This window comes from Crinia signifera, chromosome 1, assembly GCF_055691185.1.
Source record: "Crinia signifera chromosome 1, ASM5569118v1, whole genome shotgun sequence".
In the NCBI taxonomy this organism is placed as follows: domain Eukaryota; kingdom Metazoa; phylum Chordata; class Amphibia; order Anura; family Myobatrachidae; genus Crinia; species Crinia signifera.
In genome coordinates this window covers 129,375,152-129,396,834 of record NC_139217.1, presented here as the reverse complement: position 1 = coordinate 129,396,834, position 21,683 = coordinate 129,375,152, and the positions used below count along the sequence as shown (strand labels likewise).

The 21,683-nt window shown below is 44.9% G+C and overlaps 1 protein-coding gene across 1 annotated transcript; it reads left to right on the top strand.

The window, feature by feature from the left end:
• Positions 1-409: 409 nt before the first annotated feature.
• On the top strand, positions 410-20,513 carry MGST2 (microsomal glutathione S-transferase 2). The gene is made up of 5 exons (XM_083157237.1): positions 410-512; positions 11,604-11,703; positions 14,881-14,951; positions 19,584-19,665; positions 20,208-20,513. Exons 1-5 carry the CDS (start codon positions 455-457, stop codon positions 20,344-20,346), a joined length of 450 nt encoding a protein of 149 aa, XP_083013363.1. The 5' UTR covers positions 410-454; the 3' UTR covers positions 20,347-20,513.
• The last annotated feature ends 1,170 nt before the right edge of the window (positions 20,514-21,683 follow it).

Below are 21,683 nucleotides of genomic sequence, written 5' to 3'. Positions count from 1 at the left end.
CCGCACGAACACTACACTGATTCTGACAGGGACGCTACGCTAACTACGTAACAGGCACCATGCTATTATACAAGTACCAGTCCACCTTAATCTCCCTCAAATGCTTTTTCAGGCAGAGCAGTTATATATAAGAGAATAAGAGATTAAAGTCTGTGCTAGTCCTTCCTCCCCATATAATAGAACCAGTAAAGGCTACAAATGCATATATTTATACAGTTGCATATATTGCAAGCTTTTCTCATATAGCCGGGTAGGTTAAATTAGTGATTAATTATCCCACTCTCCTGAACCTATGACCTATAACATATTCCATATACTACATAAAGTACTAGACAGCACTGCAGGAGTTAATGTATAGTACGGATGTGCCGGTGGGAGTGTCTTACACTATGCTTACTGAGACTCTAGTCTTCTCTTTCATTCAGTGTAACTCACTCTCTCTCTCTATAACAACATGGCTTCTGACATAGTCCTGCTTGCTGCTGTTGCCCTGCTCTCTGCCTGCCAGCAAGGTAAGTGCTTTGCTCTGTAGTCCACCTGGGTATGTACAATCTTGGTGCTTGCAAGTCCATGGTGCCAGCCCAGTATGTTCTAGTTCTGTAACTCTGTAGCTCTATGTCTGCAGATTGTACTCTCCATGGTTCTATAGTCCATTGTCATTGAAACATCTGCAAACCTGGGTTAGCAGGTCATTGAGGCTCTGGAGCAGATGTGCTGAGGAGAGAGAATACTTTGAAGCTGAAACATGTTCTTAATTACTCCTTCTGTGTATGCCTCAGTTTATTGTACAGTAAGTCCCTTTCTATCCATGTGGATTGGTATTGGTATGCCAGCTTGAAGTAATATGAAGGGCATCCTGTAAGTGAATGGGGGTCATTCCCTGTGGTATGGACTTTGTTTGGTTAAATGCTCTGTGATTTGATGCAATGGGGCAGATGTATTAAGCCTGGAGAAGAGATAAACTGGAGATAAAGTGGAAAGAGATAACTCACCAGCCAATCTGCTGTGTTTGAAATATAACAGTTGGGAGTTTATTGGCTGGTGCATTATCTCCTTCCAATTTATCTCCAGTTTATCTGTTTGCCAGGCTTAATACATTTGCCCCATTGTCCTCTAATGCTTCTGTATATTATATGCTAAAATAGGATAACCAGGTCTTACCCTTTACAGAGAAAGTCCTTAAAAGGAATGTAATATCAGTTCTTCTGAAGTTACACACATAAAGGCTTCATAGCACATAAGAACCGCACACACTGTGCGATTTATGCCTATGTGTAAATGATGATGTGAATCCTAAAACAGGAACCCCAACACAGAGAACCTGCATCCTAACCCTAACTGTCCACTCCGCAGCCTAAATGTAGCATCCCCAGATCCCCCTCCAGCTTTAATCTAATACCTCCAACCCTAACGGTCCCCTCCAACAGCCTAACCATAGCATCCCCATACCCCATCAGCTGCTATGTATAGTTTTATAGAATGCGCTTGATAAATGTTACCTCCTCTCTGATTGGTTGCCATGGCCAACTTTCCACTGGCACAGTTCTGCACTCTTTTCTCTACTTCATGAATAGACCCCTGGCTGACTTCTCCTCTCTTGTCACTGTTTCATGAATAGAGCCGTATGTGCATTAGCACAGAGATGAGTGATATGTTATTACCACATCTGTCTGTGTTTCCTGTTGTTGTATGCGGATCTGTCTGTGTGCTGACATCGGCTATGCTTCTAGCTCATAGTTGCCTACCCTAGTGTCCCGCTTTTTAAATCTTTCTCCCGGTCCCCCGGAAAGTCCCGGGATCATCCCAGTTTTTCAGCCTTCTTGCTGAAAAATTGGACTGCGCATGCTCAAAGTGCGGGGGGCAGGTGCCAGCAGCGACCAGCGTGATGTCATCTTGACATACCTGGCGTCACTGTCCTCTTAAATGACAGCCACCGCGGAGACTGGGGAACGTGAGCGTCAGCAGCGGTAGTGGTGTGTGACGGCCACTGCAGGAGTCAGAGCTGGCAGCAGGGTGAGGAGAGCAGTAGGTGCGTCTGGAGCTGCAGCAGTGAGTACCGCTTGCCATATATGTTAGTCATCGGATCCGCTCCTTTTGTGTAATGCCTGCCAGGCCCGCCCCCTACTTGATGGAGTTGGCTGCCCTCTCCCGGAGAGGGCAGCTGAAAAAGTCGGCAACCCTGAGTAGGGTTCCTTGTAATGCTACGGTATTCTCTCAAATGTAATTTGGATAGCTCCACCCATGGCCCGCCCCATTTGCGCATCATAAAGGAGGAGGGGTCATGGGCGGAGCTATCCAAGCTGCCCTCTCCCGCAAAAGAGAGCTGAGAAGTCGGCAACTATGTTCTAGCTGCACTTTTCTATTTATCAACTCTGTGATTTAATTTAACAATGTATATCACTGTGTAGTATGGTAACAGACATAGCTAATTTTCCTGCTTGCCGCTATGTGGTAAATGTAATATTGGGGCAGATGTATTAAGCCTTAACAAGAGATAAATGTAAGGGTGATAAAGAGAGATCAACGTCCAGCCAATCACCTGCCAACTGCCATGTTACAGGCTGTGTTTGAAAAAAGTCAGTAAGGAGCTGATTGGCTGGAAGTTTATCTCTCTTTATCACCCTTGCATTAATCTCTTGTTAAGGCTTAATACATCTGCCCCATTGTTACTAGTTACAAAGTACTTTTGCTTATCGAGGCCATCGCAGAAAAATATATTTCCCCTAATATTTTTTTCTAATCAACATTGTGAAGGTGAGTAGCTCACAGACAGAGCTTGTTCCCACTATTTATTTGCAGTATATACAAAGTTTACTATTATTGGCGCAGGTGGTTGGGAAGAAACTATGGGGATTATTTAGAGCTAATTGCTGTTGTGCGAATTTACATGGAAATCGATTATCGAACAACTGCATATGACTGGTAATACGCACGCACAGCAACAAAAATATGCAATTTTGCATTCGCAAACCGGCCGCAGTTTGAGTGACGGGAAGTCGCCTTATGTGGGTTGTAACCAGCCTTTTTTCGGGGAGTGACAAGAAAAACACAGCTGTGTCCAGTCCTCCGGCCTTGATCAACTTGTTTCTATAACAGAGTTGTGTAAGGGTCATGGATTGCACACACTGGAAAAATGATTCGATGGTGATGCCTTTAGTATGTATTTAATATGTATTTAGTATGTATTTAGTATGTTTTTAATATGTATTTAGTATGTATTTAGTATGTATTTGCAGCTGGCCACAGATCAGTTCGATTTTTGCAAGCCATTTGCAGACTTGCAGGGGGCGGGATTTCACTCTGTCTGGCCGTCAGCTTTATGATGACAGGGCTCTGCTAAATCGCCCATCAGTTATCAAATCCGAATCAGGCCCTATATTGTAACCTGATATATGGGGACACTGGTGAAAGCTGATGCATGTTCCCTGTATGGGAACAGAGCGGGCAGCTGACATCCGGCGACAAAGTCCTACCTTGTGACGAAATGCGTTAGGCGTGACCTCTTCATTCCGACGTGGTGACGTAGATCTGTTGGTCCCATCCATCAGCGTTCTCCCGACGAGTGGCTGCCAGCATGCCGGATTTTGCTCATTGACAGTGGCTTACTGAGCGCTATTCCGTATGTCTTCTCCATGCTTATGTACGTACAGTACCGCTATAATTGTGCTATGACAAGCTGTTCATTTTAATCACCAATGTACATGTGCAGATATATTAAGTAAACATTTTTATATTCATATGCTCACTGGTGCGCTTTCTCTGTTTTTTTCATATATATATATATATATATATATATATATATATATATATATATATATATATATATATATATATATATATATACATATATATCTCCTTCCTGACTGCGGACACCCCACTCTATTTCGATACTGATTATACCGCTGAATTGGATAGGACATTACGGGAGAGGTGTTCAATTATTTTTCCATTTCCGATTATACCACAGAATTGGATAGGACATCACGGGAGAGGTGTTCAATTATTTTTACATTTCCGAACATGCCAATATTCACGTTATCGTGATATGTGAATACCAGCCGTTTTGTGACTTACCAGCTTCGGCCATATTTTAAAACTGTACATCCCTGAGGTTTCTCTCATAATCTATGAGTGATAACTGCATAAACCGATTGATCTCGGTGTATTACCCCTAAAGAAGTCCCTAAGGGACGAAACGCGTAGGGTTCTCAGACCACTATACATCCAAGGTCTAATCAGGAATCAATACACCTGAAAAATCTCTGTATCTTGCATTTTATAAAATCTCTGTATTATGTACTTTATATTTTTATTGTTTGGAATAAATATATTCTATTTTTAAAGAAGTCTGCTGTTGGTGAAACACAATTAAGCGCACCTCTACACCTTTTCTTTTCATCTCTTTTCATTGGACCTCTATTAACAGCGAGGCCCTAGAGTAGTGCAGCTTTCCAAAAAAAGCGCAGGACAAGGTCTCAATCCCCCTTTTTTCTGATATATATATCTATCTATATATATACTCCAGAGAAAGACCGCACTCACACTGGGGGTGATAGATCAGCTGTGGGGTGCATGCGAAGGAGTCCAGACAGGAATCCGTCCTCCAATATGTAGCTAGGGTTCTCTCAAAGAGACGCAAGCACTCTCCACTTTATCAAAGAATGATACTTTTTGATAAAAATAAAGGTAGTTTTATTTTCAACATAACATGTCAAGTAAATCCTGACTTCACCATAGCCCCGACGTTTCGGTCCTAAAGAAAATGGACCTTTATCAAGGAGCGTTTTAGTGGTGAGTAACGGTGAGGATAAAGCTTCAGGAGCGATGTGTGTACACCAGCATAGGTGCAGTGTCTCACCCACTGCAGTGGGTGAGACACTGCACCTTTCCCTGTACGTGAAGGAGCTCAGTTGGGAGGATTCATCTGGCACTATCAGTTTGGGATAATTGTCCAATATAAGACTACACCAAAAGAATTGGCTAACATAATACTAACCTAATCCCCTTTGATGAAAACTATCGCGGGATCCCCTTAAAGAAATTAGGACGGCCTGCCGATCCAATTCCAGGAAACTCACTGTAACCTTTTAAGGACAAAGTATAAACCGTTTGAATATCTATTGGAAGAATTTGAACTATTTCCCCTGATGAAGTCTATATTAGACGAAACGCGTTGGGACATTGTTTGAACCACATAAGAGTCAAATAAAGAAACCTCTTGGAAATCCAACGTCTTTTTGGTTTTATGAACTTTACCGTGACACATGGACATTTAATTCAGGCGCTATACCACCATTTGGAAAGTATATATATATATATATATATATATATATATATATATATATATATATATACACACACACACAGATACATGTCAATCTTGGACCGGCACTAGAATTAATATGGTATCAAGAGCCGGGCTGCTCAATCATAAAAATAAGTATGTCCATGCGGAATCGGCACTCCCATGGGCTTCAAAAATACCATTCTAACACAGTGATGGTGCTAACGTTTCGCAGTGTTACCCGCTTTATTAAAGCAAATAGTGCATCACTGTGTTGAAGTGTTATTTTGGAAGCCCGCGGGAGCATACTTGCCTACTTTTGAAAACTAGTTTGAGGGAGATAAGAATTGGTAGGAGAATTTTGTGCAGCGCCTCATTGAGGGGGTGTGTCATGCTCCACCCAAAGGGCGTGTCTAGTTCCATAAATGGAGAGATTGTGAAAAGAGATTGTCAAAGAGGCATCTAGAAGTGTACTGCTACATCTTCGAGGAATAGTGTATAAAGCGATTGCTGATGTGGGCCATTCAGTCAGTGAGGGTCTTACTTAAAGTTATAACACTTCTAAGATGGGTCCTACACATGTAGCGATCTGAGGGGGATTCAGTACTGAATCCCCGGGGTCGGGATCCCGGCGTTCAGAATCCCGACGCCGGAATCCCGACAGCCAAAATCCCGACAAGGGGGGGACGTGGATCGCCCCCCCTTGCGGGCTCGCTGCGCTCGCCACGCAGCGGGCCCGGTGCCTCGCTATGCTCGGCTCACTAATTTATTCTCCCTCCAAGGGTGTCGTGGACACCCACGGAGGGAGAATGTGTCGGGATTTCGGCGGTCGGGATTCCGGCGTCGGGATTCTGAATGCCGGGATCCTGACCGCCAGGATTTTAACTGCATCCCTCTGAGGGCATTTTCTAAGCGATCTCACTAGATTGCTTAGAAAATGCCCCTACATTGCTTCATGTGTAGGGGGCCACAGCGATAGCGATGTGTGGCCCCCGCATGCTGCTATTGCCTGACGATTAATATCCAGCATGCTGGATAAATCTATAATCACCTGTGTCACTGGCCCTGACAGATCGCTCAGCACACAGCCCTGACACATCGCTGTGTGCTGAGCGATCTTGCTGAAGCGTTCTGAGCAGTCTAGCATTGATCAGGATGCTTCAGCATCTCCCCATGTGTAGGCCCCATAAGGATACTTTCTTATATGTTTAATTCTCAATTGTTTTGACTCTGTTAAATGGCACTTAAGGACTGGTGTATAAACTCTGGTTTACATACAGTATGTTCATTGACAGAAATTCCCTTGCTGACAAAAGTAGAAAAGGCAGAGTGACTTCTCCATGCTAACTGGTATCCCTAGTGCATACTTTCACAGGGCACTGTTGCCTGCAGGAGGGATGATGGGACTGGTCCACCAAAAGAGACAGATGGGAGGTATGCCTTCAGAATGGTCTAGAGATGGCACTTTGCAACCAATAACCACACATTTTCTCTTGCACTCCAAAGAGGTGTACAGAAAAATTACTGGTTTGGGTACCATAATGTACAGTGATGTGCGCAGCACATTGGTGAGAATTGAATCAGCCCTTAAGATACCCAAAAGACACCAAAGACTAGCAATTAGACCAGGCATTCCCAACCACGGTCCTCAAGGCACACCAACAGTGCAGGTTTTGTAGATATCCAGGCTTGAGCACAGGTGACTTAATTAGTATCTGAGGGATTCTGATGAAACCATCTGTGCTGAAGCCTGGATATCACTAAAACCTGCACTGTTGGTGTGCCTTGAGGACCGCGGTTGGGAATGCCTGAATTAGACAAACAACTAAGGGGTAGATATATGAAGCAGTGATAAGGGAGGAGAATTGATAAAGTGCCTGGCACTTCATCACCAATCAGCTCCTGACTGTTAAGTTACAGGCTGGGTTTAAAAAGGAACAGTCAGGAGCTGATTGGCCGGTGATAAAGTACCAGGCACTTTATCACTTCTCCTCCCTTATCACTGCTTCATATATCTACAACTTTATTACTTATTTTCCTTTTTTTCAGCTTAACACAAGTGTCTTCAAAACTCAAGTCAGCCAGGATTTATTCAGGCACTTCTTCTTTCTAGTTATATATTTCCATACAGAATTGTATTTAAATTGATATATTAATGTACTTCCTCTGGTCATTTTGAGCATATGGTGGAAAAAGAGTCTACTATTATCACTCCATTCAGGGTGGTGCAAAAATAAATTCTGAGGTCACCTTCTAACATTACAACTCCTCCAAAAATGTGCACTCACATTATAGCAATTAAAAAATAAAAACGATAACATCATATCCCAATTCTCTGCCAGTTCAGTCCGGATTAGCCCTGTACAGCAAATCCCTATTACCTCACTCAGAGACTGAACAGAGGGTGAGGCTGTATATTCACCAGTGTCCCACGCTGCAGAAACTTCCAGATATAGCAACATTATAACCCCAAACTAGTATTGGTAAAAATCTATACCATAAACTGTGTGTGCATGTGTGTATATATATATACAGTATGATACATATAGTACATAGATACATCAGCTTCACATAAAGAGGCCGATTCAGACCTGCTCGGCGAGCAGTGAATTCGGCCCCGTTTCCGATGGTGAGGGACTGCACATATTCCCAACCCCCATGGAGTGAAAGCCTTTGGCGAGTTTTACCCTTGCCAGCGCATTCCCAAAAAGAATGGGTAGCGGGGCAGCCGCTGGGATCCGACCAGCATATTATGGGCGCGCCCATGGAAACGCCTCCAACCCTTTTTTTCCTTATTTCTGTGTAAGGATATCCTTATCCCATGCATGTTTAAATTGTTCTACTGTCATGGCCTCTGCCACCTCTGATGGGAGGCTATTCCACTTGCCCACTACCCTTTCTGCGAAGTAGAAAGTTCAAATTTCCCCTGAACCTACCTCAGTGCATGTCCTCCTGTTCTAATACTTCCCTTCATTTGAACAATGTCTCCCTTCTGGAGCTTGTTAAAACCCTGATGTATATGAAAGTTCTCAGTTTCTATGTCCCCCATTTTCCTTCTTTGCTCTAAATTTTACATATTGAGTTTTTTGGGTAAGTTCTGTGATGTAGGCCATGTATTTATTTATTAAGGTTCTTATACAGCGCAGCAGGTACCGTTGCGCTTTACAATTAGAAATAGGGATCAAACAAACTGGGTACTTACAGACAGTCAAGGGCTCTGCTCGCAAGCTTACAATCAGTGGCGGTTTTTATCTATGGGCTGCAGCCCCCCCAGGTAAAATCCACCACTATAGTGAAGCCAGATGCAGCCTGTGACACTGCACTGGCTTCACTGTGACTGGCAGTGACTTCCTATTGGAAGTCCAACCTGCCAGTCACCAAGGCAGTCCCATTGGGAGGTGTTCCCTCCCTCTGGGGCGCCTTGCTGCGGACTGCCATGCAAAAATGGCAAATGCGCATGCACAGTACCCATATCGGTACTGCGCATGCGATGGTCCCGGTGCCTGTAACTTATATTGTACAGGCGCCGGGACCATGATTACTTCTATGGGCTGCTGCCGAAGCAGCCCATATAGGCTGGCCATATGCGCAGTACATATGTTTGTACTGCGCATGTGCCAGTCCCGGGGACGGGAAGTCAGCGGCAGCGGCGACAAGGGGAGGGGGTGCCTGCCACCGGAGGCAGCCCCCCTCCCTGAAAGAGGTAGGAGCCGCCACTGCTTACAATCTATGTACTACTTTAGTTTCCCTTCTTTGTACTGTCTCTATTCTATTTGTATCCTTCTGGAGATATGGCCTCCAGAACTGGACACAGCATTCTAGATGAGGCCGTGCCAATTTTCTGCTGATTCCCCTCCCTATGCAACCAAGCATCTGACTTGCCTTCCTCATTGTTTTTTACATTGCCTACCTGCCTTTAAGTCCCCTAAAATAGTGACACCTAGATCCCTCTCTTCCTCGGTAGTTTCCATTATAGTGCCATTAATACTATATTTAACCTTTAGATTCTTGATACCCAAGTGCAGGATTTTGGAGTTTTGTCATTAAACTGTAGTGCCATGCTCTAGACCAGGGGTGTCAAACACAAGGCCCGCGGGCCAAATCCGGCCCGGCAGACCTCTTCATGTGGCCCGTGCAGCCGCCACCAGCCTTCACCTTTTATTCTCGATTTTTTTTTTAAACAAGAAATCCGCCTCTTCAGCGCATGCGCGGCAGCCTACAAGCCAGAGAACGTCTGCCCTCTAGCGCAGTGCCGCCGGTCGTCAACCCCTCCTCCGCTCCCACCTGCTGTATAGGAGCCAGAGAGAGGAAAGAGCAGGTCCGTCGTGGTGAATGGTGCTGCTGCTGCTGTGCGCACCAGGTCACTTACTGCTGAGTGTGCACTGCACAGTGACCGGGAGCACGCTGTCCCCCACTCCTGGATAGATAGTGCGAGGAGCGCTACTCACAGGAGGGAGGGGGAAATGCGCCTGTGTGAGAGCGCAGCTGTGTCCTTGGTGGTGGAGCAGCTCAGACTGGAGTGGACGCATCAGAGCGGGTAAATGTCAAACTCTCTGTCTATGTGTGTGTGTGTGCACTGGCACATTGCAGCCCATCATTAATTGCTGTGTCCCATGATAATAAGCAGGACATATGCCCTAAGACTGAGTGCTGCCCCCCTGTGCAGGCAGCATGTGCCCTAATGCACTGCAGTTCACAGCAATAGCAGGAGTGAAATGATACTGCTGAGTTACAGTGGTATTATTTGAGACACTTGTATGAAGGACACTATTATGATAATAAAGAGTGGACACATAGTCCTACAGATACAACCGGCCCTTTGAGGGTGACCAAACTGCTGATGCGGCCCCCGATGAATTTGAGTTTGACACCCCTGCTCTAGACCATTGCTCTAATCTACCTAGATCATCAATCATTTGCTGTACCCTCCTAGTGTGTACAACCTGTTGCATACCTTTGTGTCATCGGGTGTCGGATGACCTCCCGACAGTGGGGATTCCAACTGTTAAATATCAGACAGTCAGGATCCTGAGTTACAGGGGCTATGCTCCCTCATGGTGGTCTAGCGCATTGTCACGAGTCCTCAGCGTGGAAAGTGCAGTGAGCCTGTTGTCATGTGACATCAGCCGTCCATCCGGCAGGCATTGGTCCTCCTGCTTTCCCATGGGAACCCCCAGCATTATCATTGTGTAGCCCATAAAACACTGGGTGTTCCCATGGCCAAGCGCCGTTTCCTCCCCCCGGCCCACACTGTACACCGAGGATCCCCATGGCTCATGCATGCACAGATGGACCCCCAGATCATAAACCCTGAAGCCTTGTAATTGAAATGGGCAGCTCTTTTCATAAGCTGTCCGTTACATCTGTAATGGTAATTCTACAAACATACCAGCGTTATTAACAATGCTAATTATGCGTGGTGGGAGGTATTGCATTGATGCTTAATACAACTTACACTGTGCCTGATAGTTTAGCTTTCACCATATCTGAATTATGTCAACAAATCACTTAATCATATTATAAAAAAATGTTCAATGTTGATATATGTATAACCACATCTCACTCAGCCTATGTACTGTGGGAAAATGAAAAGAAAGGGAGTGTGAATAATGTATGATATATTCCTCTACTGTGTGCACATAATAGGATCACATTACTGATACTGTAGGTACATTGTGTTCTTTATATAAAGACTTCCATCTTACAGCTTATGCTTGTGGTGCTTTATTCTGAGAGGATCACTCAAAAGCGTGTAGACAGTATCATTATAATTGGTCACTTGTTACAATCCACATTCTGCAATGTAACCATGTGGATGCAGGCTGCCCTGAACCCATTGGCTAAATGGCATGACTGCAATAAAAGCATGTGTCTGACAGTAGGGCGAGGTATCGCGCAATGTGATACCTCTTGAAATTACCCGGCAGCTCCCCTGCTGCTAGCTTTCCTATGATGTATCATATGTGAGCCCATTCACCACCCCAGGATACAATGTATCCTTGGTTCATCGGTTACAATCTCCGATCTGATGCTCGTGGGGCCTCTTATTGGATCAGAATCGGAAGTAAATTACATTTTGACACTTTATACTCAATTTACACGTCGTACTAGTGTATGGCCACCTCTAGACTTATATTTTGTCCTGGATTTTTTTGTATAAATTTAAATCTAATTCAATGTGATCACATTTAGTGCAGGATAACAATAGAATTTTAGAATGAGTACATATTATTTATTTCCTACATATTACTTTGTTCACATGTGTGCGTGTTGCATGTTACAGTCTAAACTTGATTGTCTCCATACTGCTTCATTACAGCACATTTTGCCAGCCTGGTAGGACAATCTAGAAGAAAACACAAGGTGATACCTCCTGCCATCACTGGACCTCCAGAGTTCGAGAGAACCTTCAGAGCACAGTATGTAACATGGGAAAGAATGCAGATTTGATCTACAAAAGATGGGAGTTCTATTTCACATGGGATGTTGCTATGGGCAACCAATCAGAATTTACTTATTTATTTAGCACCTTTTAGAAGATTATAGATATTATCTGATTGGTTGCCCATAGCAACAACCCATGTGAAATAGAACTCCCATCTTAGTAAATTTCCCCATAAAGTATTTATTTCCAATGTAAAAATGTTGTACTTAAGAATGTGTTTGTACTGAACAAATGGACATTTTATAGGTTTTCCTTATAAACTACAATGCTCTTATGCCCCTTTCAGACCGCACATATTAACTGGTATATTGCCGTTTTTTCTACCATTTCAAAGCGGTAATATGTGCAGTCTGAAAGGTCCAGAGTGAATTTACCGTTTTAAAATAACTGGTATTTTAAAACGGTAAAAAAGCAGGTTCCTACCCTTTTCAGACCCGTTTTTTTTTGCTATCTGAACAGGTCTGAAACGGTACCCAGGCAGCAGTGAGCACTATTGGTCGCCAGCGCCGTGCATATTAATGAGCTGGCTGCTAATTACATATGCGCTGGCGCTGGCTCAGAGAGGACCAGCTAATGCTCAGTGTACCCTGCCTCAGATATTGGGGGATGAGGGGATATGAGAGGGGTTGTATCCCTCCCCCCACTTAGCTCCAGCAGCCAGCGAGTGTCAGCAGATCCCTCATTTCTCTCTCTGCTATTGGCCTGAGTATGCTCACTCCGTGAGTGCACCTCCCTCTCCCATGCTGGCTGTCAGGCTTCCCATGTAACATGTTACCGCCAGCCAGATCACTTCTCTGCACAGATCTCCTGCAGTATCCCCCTGCACCAGAGAGAGACTTCAGAGAGTGGAGGGCACAGCAGCACAGAACTGTTGCTTTCACACCGCAAACCTGCTTTAGACCAGGTACAGTATTTACATGCAATCTGAAAGGGGTTAAACTTGCCCTGACCCGTTTTAAAAAACTATTTAAATACCTGGTCTAAGCAGGTTTTGCGGTGTGAAAGCAGCATTAGTTATACAGGTTACAGTACATAAAATTACACAATTTATTGGGTGTATTCAATCCATGACAATATTTCTGGTAGTCGTAAATTTCAACAGGAAGTGGTGTACGTTCGTTCAAGTTTGCGGAGGCAAGTCAAATATTGGTGCCCCCACCACACACACACACACACACACACACACACACACACACACACACACACACACACACACACACACACACACACACACACACACACACACACACACACACACACACACACACACACACACACACCATCTTATATAGGTAAAGGAAAAATCCAGAAAATATTCTATTAAAGCTTCTAGAGTAATAAGTTTAATACTTGCAAAAATATGTTTATAATAAAATGAGTGTGATGTCTATTATCCTAAGAAGGGGAGTCAGCCAGAGAAGGTATATTTCCGGCATTCAGTTAGCTGATTCAAACTTGCAGGGGAGAGAGGTGCCCCCTCTCTAGCAAAAGCCCAGCAGCACATGACTCCATTGCGCCTCTGTCACCAGGTTTTGCCTAGAAAAGGTCTTATTAACATTCAATCTATAAATGTTTTTAAAGTTTTTCCGACTTTTGGAAACCTTATGAAAGTCAGAAAAGATGTGGATCAGCAAATCCATGTCTTTTATGTTGGAAACAGCTAATTTGACTATTTAGCGGCAGTTTTCAACAATGAAGATTCGGCTATTAAAATAGTTGAATCTGCAGCAGCGAGTCCCATAGGAAAATGGGCAGGATTAAATATAAGCCAGGATTGAATACCCCCTATATAGCGAAATCCTAACTGTTTCTAACTAAAATAAGGAAAAGAGAAAAATAGCGATATAAATTACTATTTCTTCCCTGTTATAGGAACTTACTCTGGTTCACTTGCAAAGGCAAATTCCTTCTCAAATGGACAAAACATGCAATTTGTGCAGAGAGAATTAGATTTGGGTGGGGTTTTACTTCAAAGTGAGATCTATATTGCAGTGTAAAAATAAAGCAGTCAGTATTTACCCTGCACAGAAACAAAATAACTCACCCAAATCTAATTCTCTCTGCAAATTTTACATCTGCCCCCCTGCAGTGCACATGGTTTTGTCCATTTGAGAAGGAATTTGCCTTTGCGAGTGAACCAGAATAAGGGCCATAGAGTACTGTATGTTGACTTTTATTTTGAAAGCAAGTACATATAGAATGATTTGTGAATATTAGATGGGGAATTTAAAGAAAAACAGACGAGGTCTGGGATTTCAGGTGAGATTGCCATATCTTCAAAGCGGCAATCATTTACATTTCCACAATTTTCTTTCATTCTCCCCATAGTAACTTCTAAATACGAAGAGCTTTGGCAGCTCCTGTGCGGAGCCATCTTTCAGAATATATCACTATAAAGGTGGTGCCACTGGATGAGTACAGGTAGCCACAGTGGTAAAGTGGTCTGTCCTGGGTGTAGCGTGTTTGGCACTAGTGGCTTAACCAGATTTAGGGGGAATCAACCACTCCAACAGCTGAAAATCAGGTACTGCCCTGGTCAGAAAATATAATAGTGCCCACCTGCCATTGACATATGGCTCTCCTGTTTACATAGCTGGACACGTCATACATAGCAGCTCAGCGCAGTCCTGGTAGTAGAGGAGCCACCCAGTCAGTCCACAGAAGAGAATTGTGATTGAAGTGAAAAAGTAGAAGAAGTTTGAAATGTCCTGGTCTTAAGGTGCCCATACACTGCTGTGACGTCTCGCAGCAGTGTTTGGACACCCGATACCCTGGCAAGCCGCCGGGGCCTTCCCGGTGGCAGCGACTCATGCAATCCATTGTGATGGATCGCATGCGTCCCAGCTTCCCGCCTCCCTCGCCACCAGGAGGGAGGTCCCAGGACGGGTGGTCGGACGGGCAGCAGGTCCGACCACCCGTTCGGGTACGATGCACACAGGACCGCGCATCGGGCCCAACGGCATGTCAGGGAGAGGCGATTTGCTCCGATTTAACAGGCTGATTGGTTGCAATCGGCCGAAATCGGACCAAATCGCCTCAGTGTATGGCCACCTTTACCGTTATCGTGCAATAGTCATTTATTTTGTATTCAAACAATAGACCTGACTCAATAACCCATTTTACAGAATATTAACAACATTCTCTTTTGCAGACAGAACTGTATTGAATTCTATGCAATGTTCTTAGTTGATCTTTGGGTTGCAGGCTACTTCTTCAATCAAGGTAAATTGTTCACGATGTACATGTGTAGAGATATGACAATAAAGGAGCTAACTCTGCATCAGATGCAAGGTGGCTGTATTTGGAGACAGATTTACTTCCTTATGCTAATGTGAGATTCCGTACAGCTGATGTGGGAAAGCAGGCACCCACTGGTGTTTTGCCGACCTCTGCAATCATTGGAAATGGCACTTGCACCCATGTTGAGTGCAGGAGGTCTGTCAGATAGCCTTATCCATACACATGACTCAGATTCACACAGCATGCAAGCACAGAGATCCGTCTAACTCAGAATTAGCCTAAACTGTGTCTTGCTATATGTCCTGGTGTAATTCCATACTAAGGCATGTGTAACACTGAGAGTTATACTGTATATACTATAATGACCACACTATGAAGCAAAAGGTAATTAGAACTGGCCAATTATTTGGATAACCATAGAAAAATACAATCTGCTATTTTGTTAACATTTTACCATGTTGTGTTTGGAATGTTTACTTTCTGTTTTATTAAGATTTTTAATAGAATAGTTGTGGAAAAGATCAATGAGTCATAAGAAGTGATTCATTCCTCTCATGGGTTTCAACAGTGTGTAGGAAGAAGTATGTAGTTTTATATTTTCCTTGTGAATCAACTCGCTATGGGGAATGTCCCATCTGCAATAGAACTCCTATCTTAGCAAATGTACCCCTCTATGTCCTAAAATGGACATCCAAATGACAGATGTGGCAAGATTAAGGGCCTCATGGGCCTAGAGCTGAATATTATCAAGGGCCAATTGTGAGAAGAGCTGTCCCACTTGAGTGGGTGTGGCCAGTGCAATGTGGGCATGGTCAGCAACATGGATGGCATAGATAGCACCTCCCTCCAATCATCTACATTCTCCCACAGTCATACATCAGATGTCTTCCCTTACATCTAGATTAAAGGTCACTATCCTCTATGCATAGAGGGTGAGATGTACTAAGCCTTAAAAAGTGATAAAGTGGAGAGTGATAAACAACCAATCAGCTCTTACAGACACTGGACGAGATGTATCAAAATGAAAATGCTGTAAAACGCCCGTTTTACCGCATTTTCATATGTACTATTACCTGGCCACACCGATTTCGCTGACCCTTTGGGTGGCGATACCCTATAGAAGCCTATGGCAGGCATGTCCAAACGATGGCCCTCCAGATGTTATAAAACTACACATCCCTGCATGCCTTGACACATTTTTGCTATTAGGGAATGCTAAAACGATTGCATGGCATGCTGGGATGTGTAGTTTCACAACAGCTGGAGGGCCGCAGTTTGGACATGCCTAGCCTATGGGCTTCTTTTCACCGCCTCGCCACAACCCCGCCACCTTGCCGACCCCCCCTTTCCCCATCCTTTGGGCTTACCTTCTTGCAGGTCCTCCTGGACTTCGGAAGGTAAACCCTTCCTCCCCCTAGCAACGCAGCCGGACATCCTTCCGGCTGCAGGGGGGAGGAGGAGGTGCCGGGGACAGCCTGCTTAGCTGTCCCCGACGTGTAGGCAGCAGGAGGCAGCAGGGAGGAGACGGAGACCCCCCGCACACCACAGCACAGGTATCGCGGGGGGGTCTCCGTTACCGCACCGCAATGCCAGCCGCATATGTTAGTACATATGCGCTGGCATCGCGGCGGGTGGGCAGCGAAGGGCGGCAATACATCCCACCCTGTGTTTGAGAAATTTCAGGCAGGAGCTGATTGGTTGGCTGTTTATCACTCTCCATTTTATCACTTTTGAAGCTTAGTACATCTGTCCTACAGTGAGAAATGTGAGCAACTTGGCCATAACTGTGGCTTGATGGAGGGCAGCATGCTAGGCAGTTGCATTGCATGTTTGGAAATAAATGTGAATAATCGAGGATATGCATAGTTGCATACATCTACAGTATGTGGCCACACAAGCCCATACCTCCCAACATGACCCATTTCAGGAGAGACAAAAATGCTCTGTTCCTGGACTTCCTTGCAAGTGGCAGTTGCAGAGCTGGGCTGCAGCACACTACAAAATTAAAATAGGGGAGCCCCCCAACTGCTAGCGAGTCCTGGACTGTAGTGTTTGAGGTACATTTTGTCCCTCCTGGAATGGGTCATGTTGGGCATTTGGTCTACACCAACAGCCCCATCCACACACTTATTGGAGTATCTGTCATCACTAACAGTGCAAGAAGAGGAGGCACATGTGCAAGCTCTGATTGGACTCCTCTGCGGTGCAGTAGATTCTAGCATTGTACCAGAATCTAGTGCTCATGTTTCCCAAGCCGCTTTCCCCGGGACACTTCTATTGTGCATGTGCAATTGACCATGGCAGACATTTTCCTATTAATTTTTGCCGCTGCACGACAGAGAGGTGAGTATGATTAAATGGGTGAAGGGTGTGTGATGTGTGGGCCCTCCTTACACCCATTATAGATACACAAAATCTGCTGGATCTATGCATATACTTGACTGACCAAAGCCCAAGATTCTGCCTGTACATCCACGTCTTGCCTTTGTCACAGAACTGCATCAATGTGCAAATACCCTGGTATTAAACAAGTGCTAATGCAACTGGGGTGCAAGATTCCCATAATTGCATGCTGGAGAGATTTGAGAGAGGAGTAGGCCTGTGTGCAGCCTCCTCCGGCTGGGCCCCCTCCTCGCTGCTACTACCCATGCGCAGATCTCTGGAATAATGGCACAGCGTACATTTTTCTGTCAATTTCCGCACCAGCAGCAGAGTGTAGTCGGAGCACTAGAGTGGTCAGACTCCATTGTGCATGCACAGATAACTGAAAAAATGGCCACCGCACTGCTGCTTCCATCAGTTGGCTCCGGAGGATAAGTATGTAAAAAATGGGTGCAGTGTGTGCGGTGTGCACCCCCTGGGACTCAGGGGCCCATGACGTGCATCACACTGCACCCATTATAAATATGCTACTGGTTGCATGTAAGTCTGCATCATTGTGACAATTCTATTACAATTCCCCTCTAGAGTCAGGTGAATGTCCAATGTTGGTTATTAGGAATATTATTGATAGTAGGAAGTAATTGTAATAAATTATGCAAATTGACATTGCAGTCCCTCACCTGCAGTCGTAAGATCAGATTCAGGACCTTATTCTGATTGACCATCAGACGCCGCCCTCCGCCCACAGTGCTGGCCGCCCCCCTCGCACGCAGTACCTCCCCCCCCCCCCCCCCGCATGGCTGCGGATTGATAATTACATAATCATCCATTCACAGATGGGGAGAAATCATTTGATGGTCGCTATTAACTGTGGGTGCTCTGTGCGAGGACAGGGGGCGGGCAGCTGACATACGGTGATGTCAGCTGCCCACCCCCCGCATGTCCATCAAGGCCTCATTAGCCTGGGAACACCCATGGAACACTGGGCGTTCCCATATGCTAATGGGGCTGCCCGGCACCCCCCGCCCTTCTCAGCCCCTTGCTCGGTATGTAGGGTGCATGCACGCAGCGAACCGAAAGTTTGACATAGGTACACGCATCCTGTGTCTGCACATGCGCAGAAATGCGCATGCGCAGACGCTCAACATCGGTCCTCTGTGCGAACGCACGGATGACCGAATCGATCTGAATAAGATCCTCAGTCAAGGCCCTATGAGGTGCCGGATAGTAAAGATTCCAACGGTCGTTAGTCAGACATCGGAATCCCGACTGTTAAATGCCTGACAGTATCTAAATGCCACAGGGGGCATCTTATAGAAATGATCTGCTGCTGCCAGTGGCGTAACTAAAACTTTTGCGCCCCCCCGCCGGGACAATTTCACCGCCCCCCCCCCCCCCCGACAATTTTGCAGCTCCCCCCCCCCCGTTAAAAGACCCCCCCGGGAGCTGGCAGGGGGGTCCGTGCGGCGCGGAGGTACCTGTATTAAAGGAGAGCCTGGAGGTCCCTGCGCCGCCTAGTATGATGCTGCCGGGGTCCCTGCAGTGAAGTGGAAATGACGCGCTATCTCCAGCGGAAATAGCGCGTTATTTCCGCTTCACTGCAGGGACCCCGGCAGCATCATACTCAGCGCCGCAGGCGCAGGGACCTCCAGGCTCTCCCTTAAACAGGTACCTCCGCGCCGCACAGACACCCCTGCCAGCTCCCGCTGCACCCACATGCAGTGGGGAGCTGGCGGAGATCCACCAGCGTCCGCAGCCCCCCGGCGCCTCCCCGCCACCGCGGGGGCTGCGGCCTAATTGTTACGCCACTGGCTGCTGCATACAAAGATGCAGCATCAGATCTTCTGCATGGACATCAGCATCTGGTTACTCAGAATATCCAGCGGTTTTACACTGCCAGGGACAGTGAAGCTGGGTGCCTTTGGCTTCAGAATTGCCCAGAAAATTAGTCTGACATACCACCGGTTATGGGATGCTTCCTGGCAGAACACCGTGTATGTGTCTGTGTTCAGTGCTCACTTTCCCTGCTCACTTTGCATTTATGTATAAGTGTAGACTCAAATACACTGCAATAATATAATATACAGATGTCATTTATGAAAACAGAAATAGCCATAAGGTATGTCTTCCACATTGCTGGATACAGTCTCTATGGGTGTTACGTTGATAGGTTCCATTTATATGTAAAGGCTTCATATAAAACAAACTGTTGGTATTTGCCTGTTGTTTCAGAGCTAGCGTCACTATTCGGCTTGCTTTACATTTATGGGCGTCACCTGTACTTTGAGGGATATGCGCAGTCTTCTAAGGGCAGGTATGTTGGATCAGTCTCATACAGTAACTAGAACATGCCTAGTTTTACAAAAGTAGAAAATTATACTGTACATTGTGTATGCAATGTTGTGGCAGAGACGGCCTGTAAGGCAGGGGATGCAGAAAGTGGTGCGTAAGGCCTGATTCAGCAGAGATGGCATATGTAGTAGCTTAGCATATGTGATGCTGGGAGCAAGGGCATTACTGGGTCCTAGGTCTTCTGAGCTGTAAGAAACTTACAGACAAAACATGCAGCTAGTAGCAGACCTTCGTCAGACTCAGAAGTGCCATCTATCAGAGAGCAGGGCGCTAAGTCTGTGAAGAACCTTTTATAACAAAACATAGCATGGGGGAGGGGGGTCACATTAACTGATTGGCCTTTTACTTTACTTATACATGTGAATGTTTCATTGTAGCATAGACACATCCTTGGGGGTGTTTGCTAATGTTTGGAGGTGGGATTAAATAATGTGCAAAGTATTACTAGACTATTTGTAACAATAAAAGTGTTACGCAAAACTTACACTGTTATTTTTTCTCTAGGTTGAAGGGATTTGCTGTGAGCAAGATGGCATTGGTTCTGCTACTGGTCCTGTCTGTGACTGGAGTCACTAACAGCCTCTTAGACAAATACCTGCATGTAAATCTTCTGACTAGAATAAGTCACAGAGTGCTGGGATAGGAAGCAGATAACGGTTTATGAACATATATATTTTCTAAAAAAAATTATAACTATCACTTTGTACTAATTTGGGATAAACCTGATGCGTAGAATTGGGGGTTTTCAGCTATCTTGTTCTGTGATGTCACCATGAATAGGCAGCAAAACATACTGGGGCAGATGTATTAAGCCTTAACAAGAGATAAATGCAAGGGTGATAAGGAGAGATAAACGTCCAGCCAATCACCTCCTTACTGACTTTTTTCAAACACAGGCTGTAACATGGCAGTTGGCAGGTGATTGGCTGGATGTTTATCTCTCTTTATCACCCTTGCATTTATCTCTTGTTAAGGCTTAATACATCTGCCACAATGGTTCTAATGATAATAGGGGTTAATGCCAATTAAATAATGGGAGAAAGGATCATGGAAAACAGTACATTGAGACAAGTAAAGTAAAATAATTTTTGGGGCCAGGTGCACGAAACACAGATGAATGACTAATTTGTATATAAAAATGACCTGGACCAACCATCTGCTAGCTTGCCTGTTGACAGTGTATTCCAGGCCCTAATCAGAAACATGGATGATTCCTCTCATGAACATGAATTATAGCTTTCATTTTATTCTACCTCATGGTCAGCATTGCTCCTACTTGGTAGGTCAAGTTTTTCTGGTGTTGACCATTAACATGTAGACCTTTTGATATATTGACCTTTTGTCCAAGTTTCCCTTTTGCATTTTGACCTTTTCATGCGTTACCCTTTTGTCTGTCGACCAACATTGGTCGAACTATTGAATGTCAACCTAATATCCACCCATGTATAATCTCATATATCAGCATGAATGAACATTTTCTGTCTAATGGATATAGGTCCTTATTCAGATCTGAGCTCAGTACAAATTTGTTTGGAAAATGGGCAAAACCATGTGCACTGCAGGTGGGGCAGATGTAACATGTGCAGAGAGAGTTAGATTTGTGTGAGTTATTTTGTTTCTGTTCAGGGTAAACACTGGCTGCATTATTTTTGCAATTTAGATTTCAGTTTCAACACACCCCACCCAAATTTAACTCTCTCTGCACATGTTACATCTGCCCCACCTGCAGTACACATGGTTTTGCCAATTTTCCAAACAAATTTGTACTGCGATCAGATCTGAATAAGGGCCATAAAAACACTCCCTACATACAGAGCTGTATTATCACATTGGGTGCTACCGAAGGACTTGCTAAGAGCCGCATAGTTCTCTGGAAGGAAAGATTTGGGCTCCAGGAACCTTATTAGGGGGTTATTTCCTTCATGAACAGACCAATTGTGACGTTTTGGTGATTTGTTGTTTTCTCTACAATTTCTATCC